This window comes from Pogona vitticeps, chromosome 1 (genome assembly GCF_051106095.1).
Source record: "Pogona vitticeps strain Pit_001003342236 chromosome 1, PviZW2.1, whole genome shotgun sequence".
NCBI lineage: Eukaryota > Metazoa > Chordata > Lepidosauria > Squamata > Agamidae > Pogona > Pogona vitticeps.
Genome location: NC_135783.1, coordinates 324,715,841 through 324,742,646, shown reverse-complemented (window position 1 = coordinate 324,742,646; position 26,806 = coordinate 324,715,841). Strand labels below are relative to the sequence as shown.

The 26,806-nt window shown below is 40.3% G+C and overlaps 2 protein-coding genes across 20 annotated transcripts in view; one reads left to right on the top strand and one right to left on the bottom strand.

Moving 5' to 3' along the window:
• The window catches only part of TSHR (thyroid stimulating hormone receptor), a 73,677-nt gene extending 59,250 nt beyond the window's left edge, over nucleotides 1–14,427 (bottom strand). Inside the window, exons 1-2 of one of the 2 annotated variants that reach the window (XM_020812640.3) lie at nucleotides 14,263–14,427; nucleotides 11,283–11,581 (exon numbers count right to left, since the gene is read on the bottom strand). In XM_020812640.3, coding sequence (XP_020668299.3) covers nucleotides 11,283–11,458 — 176 coding nt within the window. In that variant the 5' untranslated portion in view covers nucleotides 11,459–11,581; nucleotides 14,263–14,427. Of the gene's footprint in view, nucleotides 1–11,282; nucleotides 13,320–14,262 lie in introns of those variants that run through there. The other variant, XM_078383712.1, reaches the window with a different exon arrangement.
• A 3,941-nt stretch (nucleotides 14,428–18,368) lies between these two features.
• The window catches only part of CEP128 (centrosomal protein 128), a 268,788-nt gene continuing 260,350 nt past the window's right edge, over nucleotides 18,369–26,806 (top strand). For 10 of the 18 annotated variants that reach the window (XR_013540771.1, XR_013540772.1, XM_078383704.1 and 7 more), the window contains exons 1-3: nucleotides 18,369–18,508; nucleotides 24,371–24,514; nucleotides 25,452–25,538. Coding sequence is in view for 16 of the 18 variants with exons in the window: in XM_078383704.1 (XP_078239830.1) it covers nucleotides 24,377–24,514; nucleotides 25,452–25,538 (225 nt within the window). In the remaining 2 variants the exon portion in view is untranslated. Of the gene's footprint in view, nucleotides 18,509–18,676; nucleotides 18,813–22,254; nucleotides 22,345–23,093; nucleotides 23,273–24,097; nucleotides 24,144–24,370; nucleotides 24,515–25,451; nucleotides 25,539–26,806 lie in introns of those variants that run through there. The other 8 variants (XM_020812630.3, XM_020812631.3, XM_020812625.3 and 5 more) reach the window with 4 other exon arrangements.

The following is a 26,806-nucleotide window of genomic DNA, read 5'->3' as shown; positions in this document are numbered from 1 at the left end:
GAGTTCCGACTAAACGCAATCCACCTGGGGAAGGAACTGGCAATTCCACTCCAGTATCTTTGCCAAGAAAGCCCCATGACCAGAAACAAAAGGCTAAAAGATATGACGCTGGAAGATGGGACCCTCAGGTCAGAAGGCATCCAACATGCTACTGAGGAAGAGCGGAGGACAAGTACAAGTAGCTCCAGAGCTAATGAAGTGGTTGGGCCAAAGCTGAAAGGACGCTCAGCTGTGGACGTGCCTGGAAGTGAAAGGAAAGTCCGATGCTGCAAAGAAAAATACTGCATAGGAACCTGGAATGTAAGATCTATGAACCTTGGTAAGCTGGAGGTGGTCAAACAGGAGATGGCAAGAATAAACATTGACATCCTGGGCGTCAGTGAACTAAAATGGACAGGAATGGGTGAATTTAACGCAGATGACTATCATGTCTACTATTGTGGGCAAGAATCCCATAGAAGGAATGGAGTAGCCCTCATAGTCAACAAAAGAGTGGGAAAAGCTGTAATGGGATACAATCTCAAAAATGATAGAATGATGTCAATACGAATCCAAGGCAGACCTTTCAACATCACAATAATCCAAGTTTATGCACCAACCTCCATTGCTGAGGAGACTGAAATTGAACAATTCTATGAAGATTTACAACACCTTCTAGAACTGACACCAAAGAAAGATTTTCTTCTCATTCTAGGGGACTGGAATGCCAAGGTAGGGAGTCAAGAGAGAAAAGGAACAACAGGAAAGTTTGGCCTTGGAGTTCAAAATGAAGCAGGGCAAAGGCTAATAGAGTTTTGTCAAGAGAACAAACTGGTCATCACAAACACTCTTTTCCAACAACACAAGAGGCGACTCTACACATGGAAATCACCAGATGGGCAACATCGAAATCAGATTGATTATATTCTCTGCAGCCAAAGATGGAGAAGCTCTATACAGTCAGCAAAAACAAGACCTGGAGCTGATTGTGGCTCTGATCATCAGCTTCTCATAGCAAAATTTAGGCTTAAACTGAAGAGAGTAGGAAAAACCACTGGGCTACTCAAGTATAATCTAAACCAGGCTTGTCCAACCTGCGGCCCAAGGGCCGCATGCGGCCCAGGTCGGTTCATAATGCGGCCCAGTGAAATTTTTTATTTTAAAGGAAATTCCAAAGTTTCAAGTTACACTGCCGGCACTTGCAGACGGAATGCGGCCGGGGCACGTCACAATGGTAGGGGGGGAGAGAGGGAAGGAAGGAAGGAGCGGGAGGGGACGGGAGAGGAGGGCTGTGTGACTACATCACGCCATCCCTGTCGATAGGTGGACCCCCTCCCGGCCCCATAAAGCTACTGGAGTCAAAGCTGGCAGCCTCTGCTGTCTGAGATTGCAGCAGCCAGTAAGCGCGCTTGGAGCGGGGCTGCGGAGGATGGCTAGGGCTGCCCCCCCAATGCAGCCCAAACCAAATTTATGTGCGGCCCAAACCAAATTTTCATCTTCTAATGTGGCCCAGGGAAGGTGAAAGGTTGGACACCCCTGATCTAAACCAAATCCCTTATGAATACACAGTGGAAGTGAAGAACAGATTTAAGGAACTAGATTTGGTGGACAGAGTGCCTGAAGAACTTTGGATAGAGGCTTGTAACATTGTACAGGAAGCAGCAACAAAAACCATACCAAAGAAAGGGAAATGCAAGAAAGCAAAGTGGCTGCCAACAAGGCCTTACAAATAGCAGAGAAGAGAAGGTAAGGGAGATAGGGAAAGTTACAGAAAATTGAATGCAGACTTCCAAAGAATAGTAAGGAGAGACAAGAGGGCCTTCTTAAATGAACAATGCAAAGAAATAGAGGAAAATAACAGAAAAGGAAAAACCAGAGATCTGTTCAGGAAAATTGGAGATATCAGAGGAACCTTCTGTGCAAAGATGGACATGATAAAGGACAAAAATGGAAGGGACCTCACAGAAGCAGAAGACATCAAGAAGAGGTGGCAAGAATACACAGAGGAATTATATCAGAAAGATTTGGATATCCCGGACAACCCAGACAATGTAGTTGCTGACCTAGAGCCAGACATCCTGGAGAGTGAAGTCAAGTGGGCCTTAGAAAGCCTGACTAACAACAAGGCCAGTGGAGGTGATGGCATTCCAGTGGAACTATTTAAAATCTTAAAAGATGATGCTGTTAAGGTGCTACTTTCAATATGCCAGCAAGTCTGGAAAACTCAACAGTGGCCAGAGGACTGGAAAAGATCAGTCTACATTCCAATCCCAACGAAGGGCAGTGCCAAAGAATGCTCCAACTACCGGACAATTGCACTCATTTCACACGCTAGCAAGGTTATGCTCAAAATCCTACAAGGTAGGCTTCAGCAATATGTGGACCGAGAACTTCCAGAAGTACAAGCAGGATTCCGAAGGGGCAGAGGAACTCGAGACCAAATTGCTAATATGCGCTGGATTATGGAGAAAGCCAGAGAGTTCCAGAAAAACATCTACTTCTGCTTCATTGATTATACAAAAGCCTTTGACTGTGTGGACCACAGCAAACTATGGCAAGTCCTTAAAGAAATGGGCGTGCCTGACCACCTTATCCATCTCCTGAGAAACCTATATGTGGGACAGGAAGCAACAGTTAGAACTGGATATGGAACAACTGATTGGTTCAAAATTGGGAAAGGAGTACGACAAGGCTGTATATTGTCCCCCTGCTTATTCAATTTATATGCAGAATACATCATGCGGAAGGCTGGACTGGAGGAATCCCAAGCTGGAATTAAGATCGCCGGAAGAAATATCAACAACCTCCGATATGCAGATGATACCACTTTGATGGCAGAAAGTGAGGAGGAACTAAAGAACCTTGTAATGAGGGTGAAAGAGGAGAGTGCAAAAAACGGTCTGAAACTCAACATCAAAAAAACTAAGATCATGGCCACTGGCCCCATCACCTCCTGGGAAATAGAAGGGGAAGATATGGAAGCAGTGACAGATTTTACTTTCTTGGGCTCCATGATCACTGCAGATGGAGACAGCAGCCACGAAATTAAAAGACGCCTGCTTCTTGGGAGGAAAGCGATGAAAAACCTTGACAGAATTTTAAAAAGCAGAGACATCACCTTGCCAACAAAAGTCCGCATAGTCAAAGCTATGGTTTTTCCTGTAGTGATGTATGGAAGTGAGAGCTGGACCATAAAGAAAGCTGACCGCCGTAGAATTGATGCCTTTGAATTGTGGTGCTGGAGGAGACTCTTGAGAGTCCCCTGGACTGCAAGGAGACCAAACCTATCAATTCTAAAGGAAATCAACCCCGAGTGCTCAGTGGAAGGACAGATGTTGAAGCTGAGGCTCCAATACTTTGGCCATCTCATGAGAAGAGAGGACTCTCTGGAAAAGACCTTGATGTTGGCAATGTGAAGGCAAGAGGAGAAGGGGACGACCGAGGATGAGATGGTTGGACAGTGTCATCGAAGCAACCAACATGAATCTGACAGAACTCCGGGAGGCAGTGGAAGATAGAAGGGCCTGGCGTGCTCTGGTCCATGGGGTCACGAAGAGTCGGGCACGACTAAACGACTAAACGAAACGAAATGTAGGCTGTTTCTAATATTGCCGGGGGTTTTTTTGTAGCTCTTATGGTTTTATTTCTGAGATCTGCAACTGTTTATAGTACTGTGTGAAATGTCTTGGTATTGTTCCCAAAGTTCCAATGACTATGGTGATCACTGAAGTGTCTTTTATCCACAACCAAAATGTTTTGATTGCTAGGTTCCAATTCTTTATTTTCAATTCTGGCATCCCCTGGAATTGCAATGTCAATTATTCAGACATTTCTTCGTTCTATTACTACTATGTCTGGTGTGTTATATTCAAGTTGTCTATCAATTTGGATCCGGAAACCTCACAAGATCTTGACTTTCTCATTTTCTGACACCTTCTCTACCTAATGTTCCCATGGGTTTTTGGAGGCTGGAAAGTTATATTTGCATAATGACCAGTGTACTAATTTTGCCACTCTATCATGTCTAATTTTGTAATCTGCTTGTGCAATCTTTGGATATTCACAAATGAGGTGTGACACAATGTCATCCTTTTCTTGGCAGAGTTGACATTTGCTGTTAACACTAATTCCTTGGATCTTAGCTTTCACCATGTTGGTTTGGAGTGCTTGTTCTTGTGCAGCAAAAATTGTTCCTGTTGTTTTCAAACTATTCTCCATTTTTACTGCCTTAATTTCTCTTTCTGCTTTACTGATATAATCATTTCAGCTTCTTTTTTCCTCCTCTTCTACCTGATGTATTTGCAGTAATCCATGGTCTCCGATTCTTGTGGTAAATATAATCTGTCCACATCACTTTTTGGGTGCAGTGCGTGATGCATGTTCATCAGTTTCCATGTTTTTCGATCCAATTCTTCTAATTCATTTTTAGTCCAATGTATTATTCCAGCTGGGTATCTAATAGTATGCATTGGCTTAATCAAATCTGTCTAATAGACAAGCGTGAGGGAACATTTCTGTCTGTACTGGGAAGCCAGCTCTAACTACCATTCTAATTTCCATGCTCAGAAATAGTATCACCCAAGGAACAGTGGGAAGCCTCGCTAATTTATGCTGGTTAAAACATTTGCTCAGGTCAACAAGGAGAACAAAATGCTTCCTCAAAATCAAGCCATCCTTGCTACAAGAAGTACATAGCATCTGAAAGGTACCACCTATGGACACTGATTTTGGTCTTCCTAGTTCTAGCCTGTCAGTCTTGCTAATATGCCACATGGGAATGGGTGGACTCCAGATTTGGTCTGAATTCTGATTTGGTGTCTGAGAAAATGGTCCATTATGATTCAGACTGATTCAGAATGAGTGTCTTCAGCTTGGACTCCACACTAAAGTCACATTCAGAACACATATCAAGGCAGATGTATTAGTGCTACATGTCTTTGAAATGTGATATTTAAACAAAAGCCACATATGGTATTCTCATGGTGAAGGTGGAAGCATCAATGAAGTGAGGGGGGTAAGACAAACAGAAACAGTTTATTTCATCAGTGAAGGTACACCAAATTGAAAAGCAAAGGATTACACCATGCTGACATAGTTGTAAAACCTTTATCACCAGTAACAGAAGTTGTTTATTTAAAATTACCAATCAGCAGACAGCAGTAAAACAGTTACCTAATATGGAGAGCGTTGCTTATGCTGTTATTGTCATGTAGGCAGGAAACAGTTAAAATTGTTAGAGTTTTATTTACAACCTTGCATGCTGTCTGTATGACTGGGGTGGAATTTTCTGGACTGGAATGACTATCTGTCTGTCCATTACTAACCAATAGTTCCTCCAACTTTTGAATTAAAAGAAAGCCCCATCTCTCTGCTAAGTGCTCTATCCCGCTCTTTGGCTGGTTGGTGACAGCTGTTTGTTGCTGTTGATCCGTTTTGTTGGTTGCTAGTATGTGTACAGTAAGGAATGCAGTACACACAAGTCTGTAATTTCAAGCAACTGGAGAAATTCAAGACTTTGCAACAAATGTTTAATTACACAAGTCAATGAATGGTTACTGACTAAGCTTGTCCAGGTAAACTTTCAACGGAGCATATCTAACAATTTACAACCCCCACTAATCCTACCGAATACAACAAATAGCTAACGTTTAATTGTTACAGACTAAATAGCCACAACCAGGTTAGTTTGCAGTTTCTAGTGACCAGACAATTAAAAAAAAAAATAGAAAAATGAGAAGACAAAGAAATGCGTGATTTTAAATTTTCCCTCACACTTGTCTATTAGACAGATTTGATTAAGTCAATGCATACTATTTTTCATTATAACATTTTCATTTCCCCATATTTCTTGGATTAGAAGGTGGCCCTAAAAAACTGTCGATGTGATTCCCTGTTTTCCCCCAACCTGGATGTTTTAATTGAATTAAAACTAAGCAATGCTCCATATGCCTGTCATATTTTCAAATCTTGCATGAAGTTCAATTTTCATTTTAGTACCTCTGGTGGGAAACCTAGTTCACCTCAGAACGTTTCAGAGCTGTATTGAAGCAGCCTAATTTGGCTCAAGATTTGAGAATTACATGAATCTGAAGCAAACCCATCGAGAAATTGCATTGAAAATAAATCTGGTGTATAATTTTATATAGTAGTTCATTTGTAACCGATATAACATCAAATATATTGATGCGAGGCATATTGAATATATATAATTATTACATTCATGATAACAGCTTTAACAAAACCCAGAAAAGAGTGAAGTGTTTTGACTGATTTTTTTTAAAAAAGCAGACAAATGCTTTACTCATTCCTGAAGCAATTAAAAACAACTTTAAAAGGAACTAATTAGTGCTGGCATTTTCAGAAGAAAAGTACATCTTCCAGAACTCTTTTGCAGCCTTTTCAAGGCCTAGAGGACACACGTTAAGTAGGGGTTGGGCAGTCATTGGTATAAAACATTTTAGAAAAATATCCATTATGGCACAACTCAAAACCCACTGTAAAAATGAAAACAAAATACAATTCAAAAGCATTATTCTGCTTCTGGTCTTCTTTAGCATCTTCAATGGCTTGCTCTAGGAAAAAGCAGTGTTGTTCCAAAACACAAAAAGACCTGGATCTCCTCTCAGTAATCAGCTCCTCTCCAGTTAATACATAAAACAAAGCAGAGGGTATGTTTACATGTTGCCAATTTGAGGACTGTTTTGAACAGAAGCAGAAAAACAAAACTGCACTTTGGCTATAGTTGAATTATTCCTAGCACAACTACTAGGATTTACAGGAAAGTATAGCCCAGTAACAGTCAGAGCTTGAGAAAGTTATTTTCTTTCTACTTCAGTTCCCAGAATTTCCTAGCATTATCCCAGTTAGGGGATTCTTGTAACTATAATCCAAAAATATATATATTTTTTTCAAGAGTATTACTCCATTTACTCTGACATGTAACTCTTCTAAAGGTGGTATTGTCTGTCTGTCTGTCTGTCTTTCTGTTTGTTGTTTGTTTAATGTGGGAGGAAATGTAACCATCCAGTCCTTCACCGGCATTCTGAAGTGTTACAGTATGCAAATACAGTGGTGCCTCGCAAGACGGGCGCTCCGTTTAACGACAAATCTGCATTACGACGAGGTTTTTGCGATTGCAAAAGCAGTCACAAAATGACGTTTTGAATGGGCGAATTTCACTGCGCGATTATCTGTTTCCTGTTTCGGGAACCGATTTTCACTTCCCGACGATCAAAACAGCTGATCGTCAGGTTTTGAAAATGGCCACCGGGTGCTCAAAATGGCTCCCCGCTGTGTTTAGGAGCCATTTTTCGCTGCACAGGCACCCAAAAATGGCCGCCCCTATGGAGGATCTTCGCTGGGCGGTGAGTTCTTAGCCGATTGGAACGCATTAACCAGATTTTAATGCGTTTCAATGGCTTTTTAATTTTCGCTTTATGACATTTTCATTCTACAGCGATTTCGCTGGAACGAATTAACGTCGTAATGCAAGGCACCACTGTAGTCTTTACAAAAATTTACGATGAAAATATGCTGTTCTCTTCCCGGACTGAATTCTCCAAGTTCTGAACTGCTAAGCACCTAACCGGACTTGGCATTCCATACATAAGCCAAAATGAATGCAGTCTCACAAATTCGATTCTTCCCTTTACGCCTCCTTTTATCATAATAGGGGAAGGAGGAAGATTCCAGAACAGGGGGAAAGGGATCCTGTTTATTGTTATGGGCCTTCAAGTCAGAACTGACTTACAGCAACCCTAATAGCTTTCAAGAGAAGTGAGATATTTAAGGAGTAGTTCTACCAGTCTAGATCTCTTGTGAGTTTCCATGGCCTAGTGAGGATTCATACCCAGGCTTCCTGAGTTCCAATCCATTACTCCATCTACTACATCACACTGGGTATCTAGATTCCTAGTGCTACCAATTAAGGGGCATTTTGTAGTTTTTCTGTCTTTTCCTTCTTAATGTTTGTTTTATTGTGGTTTGGAATTTTTTGTGTATTACTTAAAAAGGCAAAAAACCTGGTGGGAAAATAGTGGTGAGAAAACACTTGTGTTATAAGTGGAAAATTAGAACATGTAGATGCTCTCCTCTTAAAACTCTGCAATTGAGGCAGTATGATTTCACAAGAGTTTCATCTTGAACCACCCATGTTGGTTCAATATGGAGACCATGTTATGCTATAGTCTACATTTCCCTATTTTTCTGAATATACAAAACTGTTTGCCACCGCAGAAGATGAATTTTCTTTTGTTGAATTTATTGAACAGGAGGCTGATGACCATCTGACAGGAATGTATCCTGTGCTGCAGATCCTGCACTGAAAAAGAGCTGACTATATGACCTCCAAGTGTACGATACTTCAAAATGCAGGCAGACTCACAGGTGTGAAAATTCCCCTCCCTTTCATTAAAATTATGCAACATAGGTAAGGGCAAACCTCTTCACAGTGATGTTATTCTTCAAAAGGTTGTGTGTTTTGTTGTCGTTGTTGTTGAAGTTTTTAATGTTTAACCATGCAATCCCTCACTCAAATTTTGAGGTGATATACTACCAGAAAGGTTGAAAATATATTCATCATTCTCTATCTTTATGGTTGTTCGCTATACAGTGGTGCCCCACATAACGAGTGCTTCGTTTAACGACGAATCCGCATAGTGATTGAGTTTTTGCTATTGTTTTTGCGATTGCATAACAATGTTTTAAATGGTAAAACATTGTTACCGATTATCGCATAACGATGTTTTTCCAACAGCTGATCGGCGGTTCCAAAATGGCCGTTGGCTAAAGAAAATGGCCACCTGCTTTGTTTTTGCGCCCTTTCCTCACTTACTGGGCAGCGAAAATGGCGGCCGTATGGAGGATTTTCACATAACGGTGAGTTTTTTGCCCATAGGAATGCATTAAACGTGTTTTAATGCGTTCCTATGGGCTTTTTTGTTCCACATAGCGACAAATCAGTATAGCGACAATTTTTTCGGAACGGATTATCGTCGCTATGCGGGGCACCACTGTATTAACCTTGCATGCACTGTGGATTTGATTTAAATCAAGATTTAAATTTTAAAAATCCGATTTTTTGGACAATTTAAATCCAAGTGCTTATTTTCAAAACCAGATCTCCATAAGTTCTCTGTGTACAAAAAGAGACTCATGCTGCTATTAACATTAACACAATACATATATTTTCCAACATGGGCCGATCCTTGTTTCGGAAACCATGCATAATGCTACTTGAGCATCTCTTCTCCTTCAGATGAAGCACTCTCATTCCAGTCCTTCCTATAACATTCAAATCTCTTTTAATCTCTGACTTGATACTTCTGAATGAAATCTTTTAGCTATTCTTCAGAATGAGCTCTATGCATCCCAATATCCTGAGATATATGGGACAAAAATTAAAGAGTAAGTGACGTGTTCTCTGTTTATTAGGTCTATAGTTCATGTTATATTATGTAATGGTTTATGCTTATTATGTAAAATAATGGTTCATGCATATTAATATTGCTAAGAGGTGGAGCCGAAAGAGATGCTATAAGAGGCGGAGTCAGAGAGTCAAGGGATAGATTGAGGAAGTAAGGGAAATATAAGAAGAGTAAGGGAGTAGAGAAAAGTCAGAGAAAGTAATAGAGTGTGTAGTTTGGGAAATTCTGAGGTGTGATTATCTACTGAAGATATTCATGAATCAGTCTCTGTAATCAATCAACCAAAGTTTTATTTTAAAAGAACTTGAAGTGTGGACCTGAATCTTTCTGAAGTAATGGTGATATAGAGATCACCTGGTGGCAGCAGTGAAAAGAGAAGAGTGTTTGCCCTTGTGAGATCTGAGGCTTGACAGTCAAGCAAGGGGCACGAGGGTGAATGCCACAGTAAGAAAGTGTCTACTGAAACCAAATAGTTTCAGAAGATCAGTCTATGCTTTATAGACTTCAGCAAAGCCTTTGACTGTGCGGATCATTAGAAACTATGGGTTGTTCTGAAAGAAACGGGTATGCCTCAGCACCTGATTGTCCTGACTTGAGCGGAAAAAAGCTACCATTAGGACAGAATATGGAGAGACAGAATGGTTCCGATAGGCAAAGGTGTCAGACAAGGGTGCATTTTATCCCCTTATCTGTTCAATCGGTAAGCAGAACATATGGAAAGCTGAACTAGATTCAGATGAAGGAGGAATGAAAATTGGTGGAAGAAGTATCAATAACTTGAGATATGCGGATGACACCATCTTATTGGCTGAAAGCAGCAATGATTTGAAAAGACTTCTGATGAAAGTGAAAAAAGAAAGTGCCAAAGCAGGACCGCAGTTCAACATTAAGGAGACCAAAACCATGACTATAGAAGAGCTACAGAAGTTTACTGTTAACAATGAAGAAATTGCAATGGTTAGAGATTTTGTAGACCTTGGTTCAATCATCAATATAAATGGAGACTGCAGCTAAGAAATCTGAAGACTAAGAAAAGGGCAGTGATGAAGGACTAGAAAAGATTGTCTGTATAAGGATGTGTCACTGGAGATGAAGACTAAGATCATCCACACTATTACATTTTCAATCACCATGTATGATGATGAAAGCTGGACAGTGAAGAAAGCTAACAGGAAAAACTGATTCGTTTGAAATGTGGTGCAGGAGAAGAGTTTTGTGGATACCCTGGACTTCTAGAACGACAAACAAGCGGTTCCTAAATCAAATCCAACCTGAATTATCTCTGTCGTAAAAATTTTGAAATTGAGGCTGTCTCACTTTGGGCACATAATGAGAAGCAGGATTCTCTAGTAATGCTGGGAAAGACAGAAGGCAGCAGGAAAAGAGGAAGGCCATGTACAAGGTGGACTGACTCCCTAAAGGAAACCCCAGGCTTGGGTTCACAAGAGCTAAGCAGGACATTTGAGGACAGGAGCTTTTAGAGATCTCCCATTCATAGGGATGCTATAATTTGGAATTGACCTGATGGCACATAACAACAACAATAATAATAGAAGAAGGATACTCAAAACACAAATAATTTTTCAAAAGACTTGTGGTTTAAGACTCTGGTTTTCCTTTCTCAAAGACGGTAACAGATGAGCCGCCACAGCCCCACAGAGACCCTTTCCAACAAATATTTTTGGTAAATAAAAAATATGGCCAGCTTCAGGCACACCACAAACCTGTTTGAACTTCTGTTTATTTAGGACTGCGGGAGCCTTAAAACATGATGCCTGTCTTCAGCCTTTCTGGGTTAAATGAACTCCATTCAAAAATAGTTTGAGTTGCTTATACATGCAGCCCCCTCCTCCAGCTCAATGAATCCAATATACTCACAAGATCTGGGTGCTCTGAGGAAGTTTGGGGATGAACTTTATCTCCATGCAGGTGATTTTGAAGTGGTGCCAATCTGAGCAGTCACACAGGGAAGATGGGCACATTTCTATGCCTTGATTTCTCTGTCCCATTTCCAGCAGAAGGAGCAGCTGCAGGAACTCTGGTAACCACTGCATCTTCCTGAATCTACTGCCGCAGCAGCGACTTCATTGCTGTGTAGACTTTCTCCACTGACAGATTCAAAGAGGTAACCAAGAAAAGAGGAAGGCCTGTGTCTCTTCAGAAAAAACACCTTCTCCCTAAAAACCAAAATATAACAAAGTGTAATACAGCAGGACCTCCACTACCTGCAGGATCAGTACCTTCTGATTCACTGCCTGAAAATACTAAATAAAAAACCCTCAGAAATACATCTTTATATATATTTACAAGGTGCATTTACCAGAACTGGCCACTAGAGGAAGCCAGAGACCATGCAATGTATAGTGCCTGCTACTTCCCCATTTTTTGGAATGGGGGAGGCTTGAAACTGATCCCCCCGTAAATACCACAGTATTAGTGTAAGCAAGAACATATATATATATAACAACATAAAACGATATTACAGACACAGAAATTCCCTCAATGTCCTCCCATTGAAATTCCACTGGCACTACCCAATTACAGTATTCCTATCACTCCAGAAAATCTATTATCTGTCCCATAAATGTGTTCCATAAAGATCAAAAAATTTTAAAAATATGGTGATTTCTAATTTGTTTTTTTTAAAAAAAAACCCTATTTGTTTTATCAAGGAGAAAAGACTGCCAACATTCTGCTGATAAATCAGCATGGAAAATCTATAACAACCTAACTTTATTCCATTGGATGAACATCCTCCCTTCCTGTTACTACCTACAATTCTCATGCAAGCTGATTCCCCCGTCTCTGAACTGTATAACCTCACAACACTTGCTGTCGTATACTTTTCTCACTATTCTCACTTCCACACAGCAATCATTTATAGTCTAGATGCCATGTTCTAAAAGAGAAAGAACAAAGAATCATAGAATTATGGTCCTGTGTTGTTTGTTTCATGTATAACAAAACAAAACCACAAACTTATGCTTTGAGACCAAGATATTTACATCAAAGTAAACCTTCATGGATTGTAATTCACAAGGGTGGAATAAACCTGTTCATCTGACAGGAACCAGAAGACTTTGTTTTTTGTTCTGTGTTTGCTGCAACAGGTCCAGATATTTCATAACTCAAAAAATGAATTTGCAAAAAATTCAGAGTCGTTTTTATCATTAGAAAAAGGCATTGCTTATATTGTCTCATTATAAGTCTTGCTATAAATAACTTCTTTTCATTTGGAAGTATATGAAATGAAATATCAGAAAGCACTCTGTATTTACAGTTAACACACTATCCTAACAATGTGAGTGGCAAATAGCACATTGACAGCAAAACTCAATTGGGAGATTAAGCTGTTCATAAAACAAGGCACAGGTTTATAAACCAATTCAAACTTCTCATTTAAAGCTGCAGCTTTAAATGCGGCAATCAATGATTGATTGATTGTATATAATATTAATATAAAAAAATCATATGGGTAATATACCTTATTATTTTATACTGTTTTAACTGTCTTGAAATGTTTTAATTGCTTCTTCTTATTTTAAATACTATATGTATGTATTTTAATGGATCAGAGACTGAGAATAAAGATTGATTGATCATTTAAAGCTGAACATATGGATTAAAATACAAATAACTGAATTCCTTTAAGACCGTTAAACATTTGTGAGAGCTAGAAATATTTCTCAAATATTGTTATCCAGTTTTGTTTTGTGCATAGACATGAGAGAGAATTGTTCTAAAAATTAACAATGCAATGGTAACAAGCAAAGTAAAATTGATAATGATGATAGTCCAATCTACTGAAAATATAAGGCTATAATGGACCCTTATTTATGGTCAGCCTGTTCAATTCTATTCAGAAGATGCTGCAGAAGAATAGAATACGGGAGTTTGAAAGTCAGATCACTTTTGCATTGTTTTTATTTATCTTACTATTACTATGAATAACAGGAAAGTTACTGCGTGTAGGGTTGTACATTAAGTATGTGAAACAAAAGACAACTAAAAGCAAAAGTTAATTTCTCAAAGTTTGCAACTCTTCACTCATGCCCAAAGAGCCCCTATATGTGAAGCAAGGGAGACAAAAGTTGGACATGTACTGTATATATAATCACAACATGTTTGTTAGTCGGATTTGTATAGTCGGATTTGTAAGAAAGAGTTGACTAATTATAAAATGTTACAAACAAATATTAGCGACAAGACACCACCTCCATACTGTATTTCATACAATAAGTAATGGAGACTAAGGTGGGATATATTCTAATGCAACAAGTGTGCAGAGGATCAGAAGGAGAGAGTGATTTATATGCAGGTATCATTTGCGTTTGAAGAAAAAACAACAACTAAATCCTGCCACACACACACAAATTATGAGGATCACCCAGCTTTAATTTTGTTTTCTTTGACAACGAGGCGGGTTTTATTGTAATCCCCCCCCCCCCCGACCGTCAATAAATCTTAAAAGGACCTGTTCCCGGGAACTGCCCCTTATACCGGTTCCAGTTTTTTCCCAATCTCATCCTTTTAGGTTCACTTTCCTGCCTCGTTAAAACATAACACCTCAGACACGCCGCCACAGAAACGATGTGCAAACCGCAAGCTTCCAGCGCACCGAAGAGAAGAAGCAAGAAGCGATCCTATGAGCGCGTGAGGTAAGGCACCCTTTCCAAACTTTGGAAAACTCCCTTTTTAGGGAGAATGTAATCCTCGGGCTTCTGACTGGGGAGATCGGGGAGTTAGAGGGTTTTTTTTTTTTTTAAAGAGGAACTTTTCCCAGCTCCGACTTTAAGCAAAGATTTTTCAGACAAATAGTATCATTAGACCCGGGCATCACGCGCGCGCGCCGCCTCACCGAGAGTCCAGGTTTTCCGAGGTTCACTGCTTGGATAACAGGCGGGCTCCTTTGGGAATAGCGGGTTAGGCGCTGCCCAGACCGCTCCCGAAGCCCCGTCGGGCATCAAGGCATCTCCAGCGAAGAGCCAGCAGCTCCTTGCTTCCAACTTGCACGGCCAGAGTCGGGATCTTTGCTAGAAGTCCGAGGCTTAACAAACCGCCAAAGTCATCTCACACGCCCGCATTTTGGGGGCGATTTCCAGGACTGGCCTTTGGTTGCCATCTTGTGGCGACTGCTAAGACTGCCAGGAGCAAAAGTCCTCCCAAGACAAAAAAAAGATGAGGAGACAAAATATTTTATTTTATTTTTTTCCATTCTTCTGTCCAGAGATGCCCAGAACGAAGGATACCATTTCTTTATCGATCTGTTTAAACATTTAAAATATTTATGGGACAGTTAACAGTTACATATATAACAAACTACAGTGATATAATACTTCATGTGAAAGGTAAAAAAAAATCAGATAAAAGTTAAGAACAACCTAAATATACACACAGTTTTGGGGTGTGTGTGGGGAGGTTAGATCTTGGAAATCTTTGGGGATTACAGTTCCCAGTCAGTATAGCTAGTAGTTAGTAGTTTCCAGACAGTTTTGAAAAAGTAATTTCCTCATCTTATACGGCAATATATACTATTTATATATAGCCCTGCCAGGGCTGTAGGTAGGGTGAAGGAAATGGGGCTCAAGGGCACCAGCATTTAGAGATGAGTCTTTGTTTTTACATGTTCTTAAGTTGCCTCTGACTTATGATAACCCTATGAATGAATAACATCCAAAAGGTCTCATCTCTTGCAAACTCAAAGCCGTGGCTTCCTTTATGGAGTCAATCCTGCTCATGTTTGGTCTTCTTCTTTTCCTGCTGCCTTCAACTTTTTCTAGCATTACTGTTTACCGGTGTGTAGGTTAATTTGGCATCAGCCTTCCTGGATTGAAGTCATTACTTCAAATGTATCTAATATAGATGCATCTGTATTGAGTATGGCTCAATAAGAAGCTGACAGCATACACCAAGATCCAGGTCTATAGAGCCTGTGTTCTGAGCACACTCCTGTACTGCAGTGAGTCCTGGACCCTTTGTGCATGGCAGGAGAGAAAGCTGAACACATTCCATATGCGCTGCCTCCGACGTATTTTTGGTATCACCTGGCAGGACAAAGTTCCAAATAGAGTAGTCCTAGATCGAGCTGGAATTTTTAGCATGTATACACTACTGAAACAGCGACGCCTACGTTGGCTCGGGCATGTTGTGAGAATGGCTGATGGTCAGATTCCAAAGGATCTCCTGTATGGAGAACTAGTGCAGGGAAATCGCCCCAGAGGGAGACCACAGCTGCGATACAAGGACATCTGCAAGCGGGATCTGAAGGCTTTAGGAATGGATCTGAACAGATGGGAAACCCTGACATCTGAGCATTCAGCCTGGAGGCATACAGTGCATCGCGGCCTCTCCCAATTTGAAGAGACCCTCGTCCAGCAGGCTGAGGCAAAGAGGCAGTCACAAAAGCAGCAAAATCAGGGAGCTAGACGGGGTACAGATTGTACTTGTCTTCAGTGTGGAAGGGATTGTCACTCTCGAATTGGCCTTCTCAGCCACACTAGACGCTGTTCCAAGTCCTCCATACAGAGCACGATACCATAGTCTCTCGAGACTGAAGGATGCCTATGATGATGATGAGATGCATCTGAACAAGTGAGGTACAATCCACAAAAGCTTATAGCAAATACAACTTACCTTAAGCTGCCACTAGACTAATTTTTGCTGCAACAGACTAACCCAGCAACCCCTGTGGAAATTATGGCCAGGATGCTTGTGTTATCAGCAACGATTTGTGGACAGCCAGTGTTAATTCCATAATTATCACTGTCCATCTTTTCTTTCTTTAATTCCACTTTGTCTTCCATTTCACCCTGAGACCATTTTGTTGTTAAAATAATCTGTTGTTGTTTAGTCATTAAGTCGTGTCCGACTCTTCCTGACCCCATAGACCAGACTGTGCCAGGCCCTCAAGTCTTCCACTGCCTCCCGGAGATGGGTCAAATTCATGTTGGTAGCTTCGGTGACACTGTCCCACCATCTTGTCCTCTGTCGTCCCCTTCTCCTCTTGCCTTCACATTTTCCCAACATCAGGGTCTTCTCCAGGGAGTCAATCTACCCTACCAAAAAGAGAGCTCAAGCCTGATATGATCATAATCATATAAATAATATGAATAAATATAAATCAAATAAATAAATAAATAAATAAATAAATAAATAAATAAATAAATAAATAAATAAATAAATAAATAAATTTTTCTAAGCAAATCAGCATTGTCCGATTCAGATAATGCTGATTTGCACAGAATTTTTATTTATATGCTATCTTTATTTATTCGTATTATTTATATGATTATGATCATTTGAGTGGAAGAAATACATTCAGATATTTGTGCTCTGTAAAGCTTTCCTTACAAAAAATATTCCTGTTTGGGCAACTGTATTCTTAACACTTTGAAAGTCATATATATAAAAGTCTATTCGGATAATGCTGATATGCTTAGAATTCTTTTTTTTTAATTGAAAACTTCCTCATGGAAGTTAAAGGAGAGAAGAGGGGAAACGAGTGGGATTTTTTTTTTCAACAGGGAAGTGAACAAAACAGGATCATTTGAGGTGCATATGCCATTTGGATGCGAGGGTCATACCATATAGCACCGGATCTCTACCAGACCTTATTTAGCCTGTGTAGACAAGCCGTGATTTATTTCAGTGTGAGCTTTTGTGGATCGAGATAATAATACTAACCTTAGAATGGCATAGCTGGAAGAGACCCTATGGAGCATTGAGTCCAGCCCAAGGAGGCACAGTGGGAAACTGAACTGAGACAAGAAGCACAAATACGGTGCCCTTCAAATTGATATGTAGTCCCAGGATGATGAGAGTCATGACCAACTGAGGATTCAGATAACAGACAAAGTGACAAACCTTTGTTAAGACATTAATGGGATGATCAAGCTGTTAATTATTTGAGGTTACAAGGCTTCCCTAGTAATAAGCTGTTTACCACGTGGGGCGTCGTTGTCGTTTAGTCATGTCCGACTCTTTGTGACCCCCATGGACCAGAGCATGCCAGGCCCTCCTGTCTTCCACTGCCTCCCGGAGTTGGGTCAGATTCATGTTGGTTGCTTCCCAGATGGGGCACTCTGCTATAAATCTAAAAGAGGCTATTGTAGAATCTTAGGAGAAAGAGAGAACAGAAATTGGCCATGTAAGCAACTTTCAAAGCATCTCCAAAGGTCTAAATAGGGCTCAAGCCTTCCTAGTACACCACCGAGATTAATAACTCGGCTTTCTTAAAGCTCTTAGGGGCCTGAAATAGTTGTTTCGTTTGCCAGATTCCGATTTTGGCCCCAAAGACAATTGTTAGTATTTCTGTGACAGGCGAATCCACCCAGCCTGTGATTCAGGTAAGCTCACCTTAAAAGAAAAGGTTTTAAACGCTGCAATATTCCCCCCCCCCACTTTCTTTTGCCAACACGCTGAGGCAGGCTAATACAGCTACTTTATTTGAAAATTCCAGTTTCATGTTTCCAGATTGCAAATGAACAGATGTCTTCTGACAGAAGTGGACAGTTTTTTTAGCTGTCTGGGGGGGCGGGGGGAAACGGGGGTGAGAGGCCGTTCTGGCTCTCTTTTCCCTGCCCTGGTCTTTAGAATAATAAGGCGATCCTGGCATCGCTGTCCCACTGAAATCTTCTTTTTTTCCCCCCTCTCTGATCACAAGGTGTCTCTCTTTCTCTCTAGTGGAATTAAGCAACGGCGCCTTTAAGAAATGGGCGCTCTCTGCCCGGCCACGGTTATTTCACTCAGCCATGGCGGCTCTTCGGGAGCGGCGGATCCCCCAGAATGGCGGCGCGAGCCATTCTGGGAACTGTAGTCCTCTGTCCACCCCACGGCTTGCATGGTCCCGGGACTTGGGAACTACGATTCCCACGATGCTAAGCGCCAAGGGGGCCCCTGGCGCCTTGCGAGGCCGCTCTGCCTCGGTAGCAGGGCGGCTAGTTTAAGTTGCCATAGCGGCGGCGGGGTGGTGGTTAGGGTAGGAACCTTTTGGCAGAGTGCCGGACAGTTGGAGCTGGAGGCGTCCGGGAGTCATGCTTCGATACTGAGGGGTGTCTGGCTGGTGAAGAGGCGCGGGTGGAGGCCCGGAGCGAAGAACTGGGGAAGTAAGGATGCGTGTTTTTTTAGAAGGAGGGAAGGAAGGAAAAGAAAGAAAGAAAGGAAAAGGAAAAGAAATCGGCTGGTCACTAAGCTCTGATCAGCTGGATTTCGGAGCGTGTCCCGATGTTCAGGGCCGTGTGATCGCTCCCTTTGTAACAGTGTAGTTCAGTAAGGCTTGCCCCCGTTCAGATGTGCGTAGGTTTGCACGTGTTCATCCTTCAGGATGGGTTGTACCGTTGCCCCCCTTGTGACAGTGAACGCGGGTTTAGGGTGACTTGCGAAGAAGAGACTTGGAGCACTTGCTAAGAGGTAGGGCTCTTTCCCTTAGGATCTTGAAGGCTCTCAGCAGCAGATTCATTTCAAGCGGGCATTAAAAGCAAATCTGCCATGAAATATTATGTGAGTGACGCTGCAAAGAAAGGGTAGATGAGGGCATAACAATACTTTAATTTGGGCTGTTTTTTTCACTACAACTACTGTAGTTGGTATTATATTATACAGCAGATTTTAAAAGTGTATGCACAAATCATAAGTAAGATGAAACATGCCATTATTGCCATACATGCTGCTCTTAAGTAAACCAAGCCATGTAAAGAAGTGCACTCCCATGCACACCCACTAAAAAGTCTGTGGTGTGGCATTGTCATGGTGGACTTTTCTTTGCAATAGTTATAGAAGCTAAAATCACAAGTTAATCTCAGTCAACAACTCTGTTGAATCAGAATCTCTTTCAAAATCGACAATAGAAGTTGAATTATGCTTTGAGGCAGTGACCCCAGAGGACACGGGTGGACAGACTTCCAGATGCTGTTGGACTTCAGGTCTTGGTGTTCCTCCCTATTAGCGATGCTGCCAAGGAAATGATAGTAGTTGCACTCCAACTGGAACGCTGCACTTTGCTAGTCCCCCCTGCTACAGGGTTTTATATAATCTGCTCAGAACATATCGGAAATACTTTCTTGAAGCACACTGTGCAGCTTATGAGCAAAATAGCTCTTTAATTGTGACTCTCCCTAGTTGTATAACAGGCACATTGGGTCTGAACACGCAAGTTCCACACATATGTAAAGTTTTCCTTACATCCGTGGTTCCCAATCTTAGATCCCTATAAATTCTTGACTATAATTCCCAGCAGCCTTCACTACTAGCTGTGCAGACTGAGTTTTCTGGGAGTTGTAGTCCAAGAACATCTGGGGACCCAAGGTTGGGAAGCACTGCTTTACCTACATGCTGGGTTGTATCTAGATGCAGAGAGGAGCAGTTTGTCTTAGCTGTGGATTCTGCAAGGCTTGAATTCTTTCATATCTATCTTTTTCTTTTCTACGTGGTCTGGAGGGCAATGGTGTTGTTTAGGTGTGGCCTTTCCTACTGTATTTGCAACAATAGTAAACAACCAGGTGACTATAGTCTATTCCTAAAGCTCATTGCTCCACACTTTGGACAAAATCCTGTTGCATAATTCTGCAGTAGCGTAATCTGAATTGGGTTCCACTGGTTCACTGTCAGAGAGGTTGGGACCACTGGCAGTTAACTGGGTGTGATTTTCATACTATTAAAGGAAGGTGGGGGTGCATCTTTCCTGAGGTTCTCAAAGGCTTTCCCAGAATAAAAAAAAGGAGTCCTAAGGAGCCTTGGAACCTAAAACAGGGATAGAAAGCTTTTAATTACTGTAATTAAATGTTTCCAGTATCCAGTCTGGCTGCACCACTGCAAAATTACACCAGCAGGGGTCTGCCCACTGAATTGTGCTACGTCTAGCCCAAGTCCTCTTGTCTAGTTTTAATGGCATAGCACAAATGGCATAACTTTTGAATGCAAATTGCCCCAAGTTACTAAATCACTATGGACATTATCAGTTGCATACTGAGTTGTATGACATGTAATGTCATTCATGTATTGTGAAGGATCATGCTCTGAAAGGAACATTTTCCCCCAAAAAACATCAAGCATTCATTCTTTGGAGAATGGTATGACAATTGAACAGCTAATAAAGACTATATATGCTTGTGATCAATTATTTAGACATGTCCTGTGTATTGAGATATAGTATTTTCATAATTTTGGCCAAGAAGTAGTTCTTTGTTGTTACTGTACAAAGCAAAATATTCAGTAGTTTATAAGTATTGCTTGACTTTTAGAGTTAGAGAAGTAGATAAGGTTTGACTGCAATAATCTTAAAACTTACTGTTTGTTAAGTGCTGCCAAGTCACATCTGACTTGTACTGACCCTCATAGGGCTTTCAGAGTATGTGAGATATTTAAGGAGTTTAATGGCTTTACTGTTGTCATTGAGCAGTAACTTTTCATGGTCCAGCCAAGTCTCAGATCTAGGTCTTCTGAGGCTAAGGCTGTCACTTTCCCACTACACCACACCCCCTGTCAGCTATACCATGACATTTTCATCTTTAGGTTAATTAAGGGATCTTGTTGGATGCAATGCTCGTAAATGGTTCACCCTTAAGCAAAATGAGAAGATAATTAAGATGCAAAAGAACATCTCCACAGAGACGGATTAACTGTAGATGTTTGTTCTGTTTTGGAGGGTGAGGCTGAGTTGAACACTATATTTATTGTAGCCCAACAAACAAATAGAAAAAGAAAAAAGAAAAGGAGTATGATCCTTATAAATAATCAAAAAAAAGAGAGCAGATTATACTTTCATGGGATTACTGTTTCTGAGATTTTAGTGGTGTAATAAAGTTACAACCCACACTTCTTTTGGATGGTTATTATGTATTACAAATTGATGGCTATTATGTATTACAAATTGATCCTCATGTATGTCTTCCCCTTGCTTTGTATGTAATTCCTTCATAATGTGATCTTGGCAGGGTTAATACTAGTAGTAGTACTGTTAAAAATTGTGAACTGCTGTGTCATTATAGTAAAGGCTTATCACAATTGTTTTTCAACTCAGTTTTTCCAATGGATTCATTCTGTTTAACAGCATTGAATTTTTTTTAAAAAAAAATTATATTGACTCATACTAAAAGTCAGTCTAGCAGCACTTTACAGCCAGTTATGTATCTTTGAGAGATACCCATAAGCATAAAATGGAGGGCGGTGGTGACCTGCTGCTCTTGCTTTCCAACAGGGTGGATTTGATTCACATCAGTTTGATTTAAATCATAATTTAAATGTTTTAAAAAAACAGATTTTGGGAACATATAACCTCTGGTTTTAAGATGTATATTTGTCTCATCCTTCATGATTTGGCCCACTCTTCCTTTATAGCTCTCCACATTGGTGATCAGCACCACCTCTTCTGGTAACAGACTCCACAGTTTAACTATGTAGTGTGAGAAGAATTGTTTTTTTAATGAATTATTTTTTTCATATCATATTATGAAAATACAATATCCCGATATTTGGCCTGAATCTCTCAACACTAGGCTTCATTGGATGGCTGAAATTCTAGTTTTGGTATTAGATAATAGAAGTAGTATGAAACATGGATAAAAGTTTCTTCCTATTGAATTTCTCCACGTCGTGCATAATTTTGAACACTTCCATTATGTTTTCCCTTCTGAGCTAAAAGTACCCAAATGTTGCAAATATTCCTTATAGCGATGTTGTTCCATCCCATTGATCGTGGCCCTTTTGTGCATGTTTTCCATTGCCATAGTGTCTTTTTTCATTGGTCTAATTCAAAGCCATTAAAGGAGATACAGATGTATCACCAAGATCTTATTTTGACTCAACTTCCTTTTCCTGTTGATTGGAGAAGTTGTGGCTTGTTCAGCTGTTTTAACAGGCTGATAAAATGTAACATTTCTTGTATAAGCCCTGCATACTCTTTTTGCAGTTACATTGCAGCATCAAGGCTATAAACTCTGTTCTGGTAAGTTATGGATCTTCTTAGAAGCTTACCAGAGGTTCTTAAGTGAGCAGATTTGTAATGAAGGCAAAATTCTCTTTAATTTTCCTACTGTTACTCTGATTTTCCCTAAATGTATAGTTGCACAGATCCTTGAAAGGCTTTGCTTTCATTGCACTTGACTCAAGTAATCCCAGAAGAACCATCCGTCAGACCCCCTTGCAGTGTCCAGATCCATGACTGTTGTTGTTCAGGAAAAAAAATTCAATGTGGCTCAGTGGGAGAAAGTTTGAAAATCACGCAGAGGATCGTTTTTCCTTTGCCTTGAAGGGACTTTGTTTTTGTGTATTTGGTGAGCGTTGCTGTAAAATGATTTTTTTAAAAAAAATATGTACGTACTGTTGAATCTTGATTGTAATAAGAAGAGAAGACAGATAAAATATTTCTGCTTTGCTTTTTGTTTCCAAGTGAATTTTTAATACAACTGATGTGGAACACTCCAGTGACTTTATGGCTGGTTTCTGTTATTGTGCATGAGTTTCATCAGTTTATAGGTGAAAACATGAAAAATGTTGTCTTTAGACTATAGCGGCCATATTGACATTGCTTGCAAGCTTTTGAGGATGATTTCAAGTAATAAAATAATACATCAGCGAAGCTGGCTACAAAACTATCTCTTCCAACTTGCTTGGGTACATAATAAGGGTGTTGCACAAACACTTAGTAGAAAACAGTTCCTGTTTTGGGATGAATGTAAATGATTCAGCTGACTGTTTTTTCCTTTTATTTTCTTTTTGGTGCTGCCATTGGCAGTATCTTTGTGTAAGCTTTTCTTTTCGTTCTGAGGCTTCTTTCTTGTTGAATTGAGCATTTGTTTTTGGAAATGCTGGCCTAAAAATAGCAGCTTTTAGAAGTCTGACTGTGTGATTGAGTTGTGAGAGTTGTTCTGCTGGTAAGTACTTTGTTTGAATCCTCAAAATCAGCAAATAAGCAGAAAAGTCTAGAATTTGGAGGGCAGAGATCTTAGATCCATGGGTCTAATCTGACTCACGGAGGTTTCTGGTCTGTAGAATATATGTCTCCCTCTATCCTTCCTAAACCCTCACCCCTCCAGTCAAACGGAAGAAAGAAAAGAAATGATGGTGATTCACTTTTCCACTCTCAGTTGGTGCTTCTAGGGGCAGGTGAGTTTTAGTTGGGATATAGCCAAGTGCTGGAACCGGTACCTAAGAGTGTTTCAGTGTCCTCTCCCCCCCCCTTGCTGCATCGGGGAGGGAAGGAGAAGGGGAAACAAAGCTCCACTCTAACCCAGTACTTCAAATACTGGAGAGAATTCCTTCACTTTTCCCCCATCCCCATACAAGAAGCCTGGTTCTTGGTCAAACCAGTAGGTGGAAGAGCTACTTTGCAGAATGCTATCAGGGAATCTGCTGATGTCAGAGGTATGGCACATTGACATCTTCTGGCAAGTGGGTGGTTTTGTAGGTACATCTTTCTTCTTACCCCATAGTAGCTACTCTTCTTTTGTTGCAAAGGATAGTCTGGGAGCCAAGAATGAGGGGTGTTAGTCCAGGAACAGTTGTGTAAGTTAGGGAGGCAGCAGCACTGGCATTGTAATATTTCTGCTCACAGGGAACTCATCATATTGATGTGAACTGCTTCTGTGTTGTTTTGCTTTTTTAATTTGTTGTATTGAAAATGTATTGCCTTTACTTACTTACTCGCTTACTTATTACAAATGCATATTTTATTTTTCTGTGAACTGCTTTGAAGACTGCAGAAAAAAACCCCACAAACATTTAAAGTACCTAAGCCAAAATCAGGTAAAGGACTTACTGCATTTGCTTCTTATTTTTTTTTTATTCTCAGTCCATTGTTCGTTTGCTTTGCTCAGGTCTGTTTGCTGGGAGCTACAGAGAGCCAAGTCAGTTCCAACCTGCTTATTGCTGTTCAGTGTTTTATTTCTTGGGATATTAGTTTATGGTAGAATTCATGAAATGTATAAGTTGTAAAACTTTTTAATACTATCATTATGTTTGTTTTTTTAAAGATACCAATGGCAGATTCGTCCAGTGATTCTGACCACTTCCGTCAGAGAGGTGGAAGACGGGGTCCTCTAAGAGCAACCAGAACTCAAAATCATATTGCTGAAGATGTTACAGAGAAGATCCATACTTTAGCAACCACTTTGCAGGTTGAAAATATCAGTCAGTTATTTTACACCTCCTCTGGACCTGGCTACAAAGTCTAGAACACAATGCTGGCATTGTCCACACTCTTCCATATGAAGTGCAAATTCCTTGAACTTGGCTCTTAAATATGATTCACTGTTATGTCTAGAGAAACTTTAATTATGTTTAACACAATCCTAAATTTTCCTAACTTAGCATTTGAAAAACTTGGGGAATAAAGTTTGGAACATTCTGGCAATATTTTATGTTAGTCTTGAAAACAAAGGCTGGAATCCTGTTGTTCAGCGATGTAGGCTGAAGCCAAATGGCTTAACATTCACTTGCTTCTAACCAGCAATAAAAGAGTTGCCGTTGTGATTCTCAGTGAGCATGTCACATATGCCGGCCTGGCATGTATTCTAGAATTACAGTGATGACTCTTTAATTGATAGCTGTATAAAAAAGCAACAGGATTTCAGGCAGTATGTTATAGAATAACTGATATTAATCCACCAAAATGCTTTAATCCACCAAATCAATCATTAAGATGGTGGTAGGGAAATCACATTTTCCTAAGTGTGGAATTTTTAGGGTATGTTTTGCTTTCCTTGTCAAAGATTAATGGGGTATTTTATTATAAATTTCCAGATTTCTGTGCTGTTTGTAAATTGGGGATCAATATGGAAGCTGTTTCATTGTTGTTGAGGGATATTTGTGTGTGTACACATGAACACTTGTGTGATTGTATGGATGGAGCAGATAATGTGGGTCTTTCCCAACTAATTAATACATTAACAGACTGGAGAATATCTATCAAAGCTAGTTATCCATATTTAACCCTTAAAGGAGCTGCATTCACACTGGTGGATTTGTGTGAGAATGTGCAAGACATGGTTAGGGTTACGAGACTGAAGTGTTTATGAATAGGATTTGGTTTAATTATGTTTTTCATAACTCAAGGATACTAATCGGAACCTGAAACATGTGGATCAGATGCTTGGCCAGTATCGAGAGTACAACAATGAACAGGCGGAAGCAATTACGAATGTAAGCAACTATTGATGACTTTAAGCTACTAGCTGATACTTGTAAACATGTGACTGTTGTGGTGGGCATTGCAGTTAACTTATCTTTATTTTGTTATGGGAAGGCGGGATTTGCAGTGTGATCTGCCAGGCTGTATAGGAGCCTGGTTTCTTGCTGGTTTCTGTTCCAACCTGAGTACAGGGAGGGATTGAATAATGCAGCACTTCTTTTGTAGCCCTTTTGTCTTATTCATCCAATTTTTGTTTCTTTTCTCCCTTATTTCTTCTATGACTAAATAACTTAATTCTCTGTAATAATGGCGTTTGTCCAACAAACCATTAGCTATAGCTATCTAGAACTTTATCTCGTGGATAGATCTAATTTACGGACCAGCAGAACATCTTGGAGTACTCTTTTTACATACTCCAACTGATAAGTGGAAAGGGCTAAGTGGAGGAAGTCACATGGCTCAGCCTTCCATGATGGTAGCTCTTAGGACTATGGTGTGAGACATGGCAATTGCTGATGTTAATATGTGAATCACTCAGGAGTGAAAAGCACACATGAGGACTCAATGGGTTGTATTGGCCCCACTAGCATGTAGGTTATAGGTTGGGAAACAGGGGTAAATTACCCTAAATTGGGTAAAAGGGAAAATCCTGGGGGTAATTAGCAGAGTGCAAAGAGTGGACACCTGCAAAACTGTTCTCTATGTGGAGCAAGCAGTTTTAAAGGGAAATGTAGTGAATGCACAACTTTGCTGTGGCAGTGGACTACTTTGAGTCGTCTTTTTGCACATGCTTCTAACATGTGAGGGAGTTAATGTGACACTCTTGCCTCATCAAACATGTAATTCTTCAAAAGATTACACTTTTGAAAGGACTGAGCTATGTAGATGTTGTGCATATTTAATTCACAACTTGGATGTGCAAATTTGATTTTTAAACTTTATTTATTTACAATATTTTTTAGCCGCACCATTGCCAGTGGCTTCTTGTGAGAAGTGCACATGTTAAGGTGGTTAATTGGTGTATGAAGTCAATCCCTGTTGACAAAATTAACTGCCTAGCAGACATTGCAGCCAGTGCAATACAAACTGAGGTTATCAGCTAATAGTGAAAGAAGACTGAAAGGTTTTAAATCAAATGCATATCTACTCTTTGGCTACCATCCCATCTCTCCCACATTAAAACCAAGAAAAAAATTTATTTCAGAACACCTTTGAATCCTGAAGAAAGAGGAGACAATGCCATTGTTTTCCACAATTATGAGGGGAAAAAGAACTACCC